At 39.0% G+C, this 10,393-nt stretch overlaps 1 protein-coding gene across 2 annotated transcripts; it reads left to right on the top strand.

Moving 5' to 3' along the window:
* The first annotated feature begins 1,355 nt into the window (after positions 1-1,355).
* On the top strand, positions 1,356-9,172 carry LOC143857540 (S-adenosyl-L-methionine-dependent methyltransferases superfamily protein). Of its 2 annotated transcripts, none has more exons than XM_077368007.1 (9): positions 1,356-1,565; positions 2,826-3,997; positions 4,091-4,240; positions 5,394-5,664; positions 5,771-5,881; positions 5,974-6,148; positions 6,281-6,553; positions 7,210-7,404; positions 8,669-9,172. In XM_077368007.1, exons 2-9 carry the CDS (start codon positions 2,852-2,854, stop codon positions 8,889-8,891), a joined length of 2,544 nt encoding a protein of 847 aa, XP_077224122.1. In that variant the 5' UTR covers positions 1,356-1,565; positions 2,826-2,851; the 3' UTR covers positions 8,892-9,172. The 2 variants fall into 2 exon arrangements, with proteins under 2 accessions (XP_077224122.1, XP_077224121.1); XM_077368006.1 differs by having other exon boundaries at positions 2,820-3,997.
* Positions 9,173-10,393: the final 1,221 nt, after the last annotated feature.

The raw sequence follows: 10,393 nt of genomic DNA, 5'->3' as shown, positions 1-10,393 counted from the left end.
TGATTCAACATTGTTTGATTGTAATTACAACATTGTTTGATTACAACATTGTTTGATTCAAGTGTAATGTGAGTGTAATTACACCATTGTTTGATTCAAGTGTAATGTGAGTGTAATTTTTGCTTCTATGAGTTGGGTTACCTTGCCAAACAAAAATTTTCCTTAAAAAATTGCGTCAACGTGAAAAAACCTGACCCGAGATTTATCATGGGTAGGGCCGGGTTTGGAAATCGTGGGTTTTCTGAAAAAAACCCGACCCGACCCGAAATATTTCTCGGGTAGGGTTGGGTTCTCCAAAACCCGACCCGCCCGACCCGACCCGAAATATTTCTCGGGTAGGGTTGGGTTCTCCAAAACCCGACCCGCCCGACCCGAGTTGCAGCCCTACCCATACTGTATAAATAGGAAAAGGGATATGACTAGTGGACTCGTATACCTCCTCTCAATCTCATATATTGCTTCAAGATTTCACCTCCATCATGACTTACTGAATGTGTCACCTGAAATCATCCCTCTATGATTTTGTGAAAAAGCTAATTAATCTCACTAAAAAAATGTTTTAATCTCAGCCATTAACCAAAATATGAACGGCTGATTCTTGGCAATGCAGTCACTCGCCATGGAGGTGAAACAATCTCCATCATAGGTAGGCGAAGAGTAATTTTCTTGAAAAATTGGTGCCAACAAAAGTGCAAATAATGTTCAATTATTTGGTGATCCAACCACTTAGGGGCTGTTTGGATACGTGGATTTTAGAATCCAAATTCTAGTTTGAAAGCGGTGTAAAATTCTAGATTTTATAATTATTATGGATTATAAGTAAGAAATCCAGGTTTTAGAAATCTCTCCCCCATCTGAGATTTCTAAAACCAAGAAACAGGGGATGATCTCCTACTCTCTTGCTCCACATGGTCTATTTACGCTGGGACCCACTAACCATTAGTCCCCACTAGTACATTGAGAAAATAAGGGAAGTGATACACTCTCTCCCGGACCACCCCCTACTCTTTCTACACTTTGCGAGGGTAACCCGGGGAAGAAAGGGAGCCAAAAGAAATAAGCAAGAGAGCATGGAAAGGCTAGTTTAGTCATTCGAGTTTCATTTTCAACTCATTGTTTTCTCATTTCTTTTCTTTATTTAGAGCGATGATAAATTCGCACCCACGTAGGATAATTCACACCCCTTGTAAACGTCAAAAAGGCATTAAAGTACGCCACAATTGACGTTAAAAGTGGTGCAAATTATCCTACAGAAGCGTGAATTTATCATCACCCTTTATTTATTGCAGCTCGTTTTTCTGTCGGTGTTATCGTTAAGGTTCCGTCTTTCCAAATCTTTCTCTCTCTCTCTCTCTCTCTCTCTCTCTCTCTCTGTTTGTCTCTTTCCCATTTCTTCTGCTAATAAGACGGCCTTCGTATGGCCCTCCCTCTCTCTCTCTCCGTCTCTTCATCATTTATTAATAAATTATAAAACCAATGAAACTCTCTCTCTCTCTTCTTAAATTCTCTTACATCTCCTCTCTGCAGTAGAAAACCCTCGTATTTTCAGATCTGAGCTGAAAAAGGTACGGACACTCTCTCCGCTCTAGTTACTCTGAATCTTTTTCTCTTTAGTGCTTCTTTGATCCTTCCTGTCCTTTTATATTGTGAGTTTGTCGTAGAATTTTTTTTGAATTAGCTGAGAAATATGATTTATATGATTGTTTTGATTTAGATCTGAGAGAATCTGAAGGTATTGATTTGTTTTTGCTTTAGAAGCTTGATGTTTGAGCTGGATTAAGTGGTTAATCCTTTTTTTTTATGTGAATTCGTTGTAGATTTTGCGAATTTTGTAGTATTTTTTGCTTTTGTTTCTTTTCAGCTGAGAAGTATGGATTATATGACTGTTTTGGATAAGATCCGAGAGAATCTTGAGCTGGAAGATGTTCTTTCTTTCGATCTGTTGTTTTCCAATGCTGAATCTTTCTGTTTTTAGGTGTTCTTGTGCGGATATGTTCCAGATCCGTGAAGATTGGAGTGTTTGATTTTGCTTTTGTTCTTTGAATTTTGATTTTTTCAGCTGAAAATGTCCTGAGCTTTTTTTGTCCGTTATAAGCTTGACAGATCTTTCCTTTTTTGCACCTTTTCTTATTTTTTTTTTCTGTCTTCAAATTGCTTGTTATTTTTTGTATATTATCTCGCCTTTTCGTTGCATTATCTTGTTTTTAATTCGACTATTGTTATCTCTTATTTCAATTCAATGCGGATCTAAAAAAAATAGAACTTAAAATAATATATTTTATAGATTTTCATTCCATTAATTACTACATTTATTTATCTCATTTCAATTCGATGCAGATCTTGAAGTGAGAAACTGCTTGTTGATGTTTATCCTTTCCAGATCTTCGTTCGGAGCTTGTCTCTGTTTTTTTAATTCCTTATTTGATCCGTTTTACAATTTTTGGATTGATTGCTTGTGTCATTATTGTTTCTATTTCATTTTATAGTATCCTTGTAGATCTATTCGCCAGTCTTATCAGTGTATCTAATATCATTTATCTCTGCTTGTTTTTTCCCTTCCCTTGCTTTTCTAATTGTTATCATAGATCAGTTAATTTTGGTCATCGATCTGTCTGGAATTTTAGTATTCGGGGCCTTTTTTTTTCCTTACTTGGGCGTCAAGAAAGTTTGTGGCTTCTCAGCTTGTTCTTGATTTGGTTCTCATAATCATAATTTTGTTAGATCTGTTGAATCTGTGTATTTTTGTAGACAATGAAGGTGGACAGGGCACTTTTGGGATTGATTTGGTATTCTGACTGTTTTCTTGTTTTGCTTCATAGATACAGTTTGACGGTTATTTATATGTATCATAATGGCGTTTGGGAAAAGCCAACGAATGGATAGTAGGAGATCATCATCGTCGTACTGTTCGACGGTGACCCTAGTTGTGTTCGTCGCCCTTTGCTTGGTTGGCGTTTGGATGATGACATCATCATCCGTAGTTCCTGTTCAAAATGTAGATGTGCCTTCTCAGGAGACCAAGTCTGAGATAAAAGAACAAGTGACAGAGAACGATGCTCGACAATTCGAAGATAGTTCAGGAGATGTACCTGAAGATGTAATGAAAGGAGACACCAACACCAACATGGCTCAAGAGGAAACCATTTCTGAAGTTAATCAAAACCAGAATATACCTGAAAAGACGAATCCTATTGAGGAAACTCGGGAAGAGAATTCTGTGAAGGAGAGCGAGGATACAAAGAATGGGTCAGATGATAAATCTGAAAATCAGACTGGAAATGATGGGGATGAGAAGACTGATGGCGGAGAAACAAATATGGGAGGCGGTGAGGTGAATTCAGATGGCGGAGAAAAAAATATGGGGGGTGGCGAGGTGAATTCTGATGGTGGAGAAACAAATACAGAAGGTGGTGAAGCAAATGCAAATAAGCAATCAGATAGTCAGGAGAAAGTATCTGAGAGTGAGAAGAAATCTGACTCAGGAGAGAGTTCTGGTGAAACAACACAAGATGAAAAATCGGAAGGTCAGATAGAGGAGAAGGTGGAACAAAATCAAGGCAATGAATCCGAACAAAGTTCTGTTGAGGGCAAAGCAGGGGACCAGTCGAAGGACCAGGTTTCAAGTGAGGTGTTTCCTGACGGGGCCCAGTCTGAGATTCTGAATGAGACTAATACACAAAACGGCGCCTTTTCCACTCAGGCTGTGGAGTCAAAGAATGAAAAAGAAGCACAAGAGTCTTCAAAGGGTCAAAATGTGAATGAGCAATCTGTAGCCAAAGATGGGAATAATTATGGGTACAGTTGGAAACTTTGTAATGTCACTGCTGGGCCAGATTATATTCCTTGTCTTGACAATGAGGAAGCTATCAGGAAGCTTCCGAGTACTAAGCATTATGAACATCGAGAGAGGCACTGCCCCAAAGAAGGCCCGACCTGCCTTGTTCCCCTTCCCGAAGGTTACAAACAATCAACCAAGTGGCCCATCAGCAGGGATAAGGTATACCATTTGTTTACTCTTTTTCATCCAACTGCAAAATCTCTTATGTAGTTTTTGTAGTTATGATCAGATTTAATTGTTAGCATTCTGCAGATATGGTACTTCAATGTTCCTCACACCAAGCTTGCAGTTGTAAAAGGACATCAGAATTGGGTGAAAGTTACAGGGGAGTACCTCACTTTCCCTGGTGGTGGAACACAGTTTAAGCATGGTGCTCTGCATTACATTGATTTCATTCAGGAGGTGATTGCTTCAAAGCTTTCTGTCTCTTGATTACCTTTTTGGGATTTCATTTTATTATTTATTTTATTGGTTATTTTAGTTGCAGATTTGCAGCGTATAAATCATTTTAGGTTCTTTTTTTGTTCTCCCTATTATCTTTTTCCCCCTTTTTTATGGCATGAAAATTTTCACTTTATAATTTTGCAGCGTTTTGTTTCTTTGAAGACATACCTCAAAATAAAAAATAAAAGATCCATTTATGGATGTGGATACATATAATGCAAGATAGCATAAGGTAGTCCTATTCATTTTAAATAGGGATGCAACTCGGGTTGGGTTGAGTTTGGGTTCAGGTTGAGATTTCCCAACCCGGGTTGAGTTTGGGTCGGGTTCGAGTTGAGGGCTTGGGCAACCCGACCTGAGTGAAATCCAACATTTTTAATCATTTTTTTTTACTAAGATTAAAAAGTCAGGTTGGGTCTAGTTGAACTTGGGTCGGTTTTGGGTTGAAAAAAGGTTCCTTGGGTCGGGTCGGGTCGAACCTCGTCGGGTTGCAACTCGGGTTGGGTTCGGATTGAGTAAATGGTTCCTCGGTTCAGGTTCGGGTTGGCCTCAACCCGACCTAGGGGCGGAGGCACATATAGCTTGAGGGGGGCCATGGCCCCCCAATGACATGCAAAATTCCTTTTTATGGTGTATGGTTATGCATGCATTCCTAGCTAGTTTAGTGGCCATGGCCCCCCCAATGACTAATGGAGAACAGTGTAAATTAGTCCGGCCCCCCCAACTGTAAATTCCTGGCTCTGCCCCTGACCTGACCCAACCTGACTCTTGTTGCACCCCTAATTTTAAATGTTTACACCGCATATATCCATGTTTCCCATGGAAACATATTTTTAAAGCTCAATTCTTGGTCAGATAGTATACTAAAAATATTTACCAACTGAAGTAACGTTTTTCTTAATGTCAATGCACCTGCAAACATGTTTACAATATTGACCTCTTTCTTTCCCCGATCATCTAATACGTACCGAATTTTGACCCTGTATTGCGGCTACTGCCTAACTGGATTAGGTTTTTAACTCATGAAGACATTGATGATTGGTGGAATTTTAAGCAACACGGTTTTATAAAAATAAATGATTAACATGAATATACGTAATTTTTGTTGCAGGTTCAGCCTGATATAGCATGGGGGAAACAAAGCCGTGTGGTATTGGATGTTGGGTGTGGGGTGGCCAGCTTTGGAGGCTATCTCTTTGATAGAGATGTCCTTACCATGTCATTTGCTCCCAAGGATGAACATGAAGCCCAAGTGCAATTTGCACTTGAAAGGGGAATACCAGCTATATCAGCTGTGATGGGCACCAAGAGACTACCCTTTCCTGGCAAGGTCTTTGATGTTGTTCATTGTGCTCGCTGTAGGGTCCCTTGGCATATTGAAGGTATTATCCGTCTAGTGAATTCCTTTCATAGAGTTAGTCTTTATGAAGCACCCTCTTGCTACAAAAAACTTTGTTTCGGGAATTCATTATAGGTTTGAACTTGCAGGTGGTAAGCTTCTTTTAGAGCTAAATCGTGTTTTGCGACCTGGTGGTTACTTTGTGTGGTCTGCTACTCCAGTTTACCAAAAGCTGGACGAAGATGTTGAGATCTGGAATGGTATTGGTTCACTGGATTTATTGTTTGGGTGAGAGATTTTGCATGGTTTGGATTAAGTCCTAAAATGTGTTTTTTGTGTCAATTAATGGCAGCTATGTCTAAACTAACAAAGTCCATGTGCTGGGAGATGGTGACGGTTAAAAGGGATCGAGTGAACGAAGTCGGTGCGGCAATTTTTAAGAAACCTTCTTCCAACGATTGCTATCAAAAAAGATCGGAGAATGATCCTCCTCTATGCTCAGAAACTGATGATCCAAATGCAGCCTGGTAGTTTTTTGTTTATAACTAGATTAAAGTTTTTTTAAACTGTTTATCAATTCTTTTAGATGGCTCATTTAAAAAAAAAATCAATTCTTTTAGATGGTTAAAACTTTCTGGAAATGGTATCTGGTTGTACAGGAACATCCCACTACAAGCATGTATGCACAGGATACCAGAAGGTGTGGGTGAGCGAGGGTCAAAGTGGCCAGAGCAATGGCCACTAAGGATGGATAAAACACCATATTGGTTGAATGATTCTCAGGTTGGAGTTTATGGGAAACCTGCCCCAGAGGATTTCTTGTCAGACTACGAGCATTGGAAGCATGTTGTGAGCAAGTCTTATCTTAATGGGTTGGGAATCAGCTGGTCCAATGTGAGGAATGTCATGGATATGAGATCCGTCTATGGAGGGTAAGCAAAGAACTTTCTTTCCTTATGCTGATGTTGCTCCGTACAAAATATCACCTATTTGGTTTGATAATGATCAAACATTTGCAAATTATGCATCTAGTTATGGTTCTCTATTTATTTATTATATAAGCAATAGGGATTTGCTAGGGACTTTCAGAGAAAGGCATTACGTACGTGGGTGGCTGCTACATGAGAGAGCCTCAGATGAATTAAATGAATAGGACAAAATCTGCTGAAAAGTGAGGCTGTGTGGCTGCTCTCACCTGCAGCAGGCACCGCAAAAATCCTTTCTGCGAAAATCATTAGCAAATCCCTGAGTAATATCACGGCTAGGAGCATGAGTTTTCAGGCCATTTATACTGCATGTGTGCCCTCAAATTCACACTCGGTTAGAAGTTTCTTGCTAGTTCAGACTTTACCTTTCAAAATAATGTAGCTGATTACAATCAACAAATGATACTCTAATTTGTGAATCGCTACGACGATATACTTTTGAAGAAATGTTCCAACTGCAAAGATTTTGATGATGGAGTAGCTTTCTTCAATTGGGTATTGATGAAATATGATTTTTGTTTTGTTTACTACTGTATCCTATTATCAATGACTGGTGTACTCTAATATCTATTACTCATACTGTTCCCATGGCTGTTTTGCAGTTTTGCGGCAGCTTTGAGAGATTTGAGTGTCTGGGTCATGAACGTGGTCTCAATTGATGCACCAGACACACTTCCAATAATTTTTGAACGTGGTTTGTTTGGAATGTATCATGACTGGTGTGAATCGTTCAGTTCTTACCCTAGAACCTACGACCTTCTCCATGCCGATCATCTCTTCTCCAAACTCAAAAAGAGGTTCGTAATATTCGTTGCTTACAATGTTACATGGATTCTTCTAAATGGGCAAAGTACCTGTGTCGGAAACATCTCGGATTCCAATACTTCAGGATTCTTTGAGACACTTCTAAATCTCTTTTATCTGTTTTTTTATTTTTTTATTTTATCTCTTTTATCTGTTTCTTCATGAAAATTTTCTAAAGGATTCATTAGTTGACCCCAACTAGTTTGGGACAAAGGCTTAGTTGAGTTGAGTTTAGTTTACCACCACAACTTTACAATTACTGGATGGTTTGAGTTTTACCCATCTGAATAAAGTTTCTTAAATGGAAATAAAATATTTTATCCACTTAATCTATTAAAAATTTCAATATATTACTACTTAGAGAAAACGGTTTCTACACACAAGTGTAGATAAGTTATCTACACACTAGCTTAAAATATAGTAGAGGGCATATTGTCTGGGTGATCCAAACCATTCATTTGATTGACCGTCACATAGGTAGGGTGTCCACAAAAAATCAGATCGATAGGATCATCCCAACCGTACGATTTGTGGAGGTAAAATGGACGTGTATAAACCTTCACAAATCTGTCCATTTTTTGCCTTGGCATTTTTTGCCTCCACGGTTCCAAGGGTTAGGATGATCCTATGAAGCTGATTTTTTGGGCACATCCTATCTATGTGAGGGCCCATCAAATGAATGCTTTGGATCACCCAAACAATGTGGGCCCCACTGTATTTTAAGCTACTGTGTAGATAACTTATCGACACTTGTGTGTAGAAACCGTTTTCTCTACTTATTATAGCCAAGGTTTTAAATTTCGGTTTCGGCCAACACTGAAATTGAAATATTTCGGTTTCGGTGGAAATTTCAGCCGAAATCATGTAAAATTAGGTTAATAATTTTGTTATTTTTAAAATTTTCGTGAAAATGTCTAAAATTTCGGTGGAAATTTCAGCAATTTCAGTGGAGATCTTTACAATTTCGATGCAAAGTTTGTGAAAATAAATTTTCAGTTGAAATTTTGCAAAATCTTGTAAAATTCCGTTTCATAGTGAATCTCATTTCGGCCTTGGCCGAAACCAAAATATTTCTTCCTAAACGACTTGTTTGGCCAAAATTTTGTTTCGGCCAAAATTTTAAACTATGATTATAACCGCATTATTGTTTAAAAATAAAATTAAAATCTTCGAATTGATTAAAATATTGAGTAGAACTCATGAATTGTTCTTTTTGATGTTTGCTATATCCTAAGCTTAATGTTTTTGTTGCAACAGGTGCAAGTTAGTATCGGTGGTTGCTGAGGTAGATCGGTTACTGAGGCCCGAAGGGAAGCTCATTGTACGTGATAATGTCGAGACCATCAATGAAGTGGAAAACATGGCAAGGTCTATGCAATGGGAGATTCGCTTGACTTACTCCAAGGACAAGGAGGGTTTACTCTGCGTGCAGAAAGGCTTGTGGCGACCCAAGGAAACAGCAGGATCGTCCACGGCTTAGCTTTCGCCCCAACATTCTTCCTACATTGGGTTTCTTCTATTCCCTCTCTTCTTAATTCATAATTTCAGTTTGTATTTTAAGTACTCCGGTGTTGCCGCAGCTGTATTATTTCTGCTGTTCGTTTTTGTTTCTTTTTCGCCCTCTCTTTTCTTCAATGCCTCTGTTCGATTTTTTTTTTCTTGAGAGGGTTGTTGCCCTGAGGTTTTGAATGTAAAATCATGTTAGATTAAAGGAAATGCATCAATCAAGTCATGGTGTAAAATCCATATATTTTTTTTTCAGTCTTTTTTTTCTTGTGATGCTTTGTGATATTATGGGAGATTAGGTTTAAAGTGGCTATGTGGGCATTGCAACATGGCTTTTCGAGGTTACAAAGGAAAAGGAAAGGGTGAAGGGATGGTTATTAAATGGGATAATCGGTTAGCACATAAGGGGTGATTCTTGGAAAAGAATTCAAGAAGTTGGTGGTTAAGGAAGATCAAGGATGGTCTGTTAAAGAGGTGGGTTTCAGTTCAACTTGGGTTCTTAATTGGCTGAGAAGAATCGGTTATTGAGTTTAAAGTGACCATCCGCGGGGTGAGTCAGATGTGCCACGGTGGCACTTGATGGACATGTAGGAAAGTTGTATTATGTATAATTGTTTTTGTAAATTTATCAGTGTGTTATCATATTTAATGTTCTTTTGCAAATGTTTAGGCACATCCTTGTAATTACACGGCTCCACCTTCACCTTAACCTTCAAAGAGGACCAGAGCTGATCAAGTTGGCGATGAGGTAATTAAATCAAGTTGGTGATGAGGTAATTAGGGGCCGTTTGGATACGCGGATTTTAGAATCTTGAATTTCCTCAAAATTGTAGATAGGAGACTAGAGAAGAAAGAGGACCGGCCGTCATTTTCTGATTTCTCGCCCTTCTTTTCGAAATAAAGAGAGCTGGAGATTGTCCCATGTTTCTAGGTTTTAGAAGTCTCAGGATGGGGGATAGAATTCTAAAACCTAGATTTCTTACTTAAAATCCAAGAAAAATAAAGAGAGTTGGAGATTGTCCCATGTTTCCAGGTTTTAGAAGTCTCAGGATGGAGATTGACCCTCTTCTTCCCATTCCCAACCCGAATGGGAAGAAGAGGGTCAACCAACCGGCGGCTACGTCTAGCAGGTATGCGACCCTCAAACAGCGGTCCACTTTGTACATTTGCTGAGTAGACCTTCCATTGGGAAGCGAACTTCTCACTGAAGGAGGCAGTAGGAATGAAGGAGGCGGGAAGCTACCGCTTCTAGAATGCAAGCTTATCCTTTACTTTTTTTTGTTAGAGCGTACTGCTATTGAAATAATACAAAAGGGTTTGTGGATGAAGTAATCGGAATGACAAATGGTTACGGTTGAGAAAACCGGAGAAAGTCAGTAACTGTTGGTTACCTTTGAATCAAAGTAGCGACGAGCCAAGTACTACGACTACAGGGGGAAGCAAAGCTTCTATGACAGCTTCGCTTACTCGTCGCTT

The sequence above is a fragment of the Tasmannia lanceolata genome, unplaced genomic scaffold (genome assembly GCF_043159265.1).
Source record: "Tasmannia lanceolata isolate RefF3 unplaced genomic scaffold, GAP_Taslan_0.1 ptg000025l, whole genome shotgun sequence".
Taxonomy (NCBI): Eukaryota; Viridiplantae; Streptophyta; class Magnoliopsida; order Canellales; family Winteraceae; genus Tasmannia; species Tasmannia lanceolata.
This window is presented reverse-complemented; position numbering and strand designations above follow the sequence as displayed.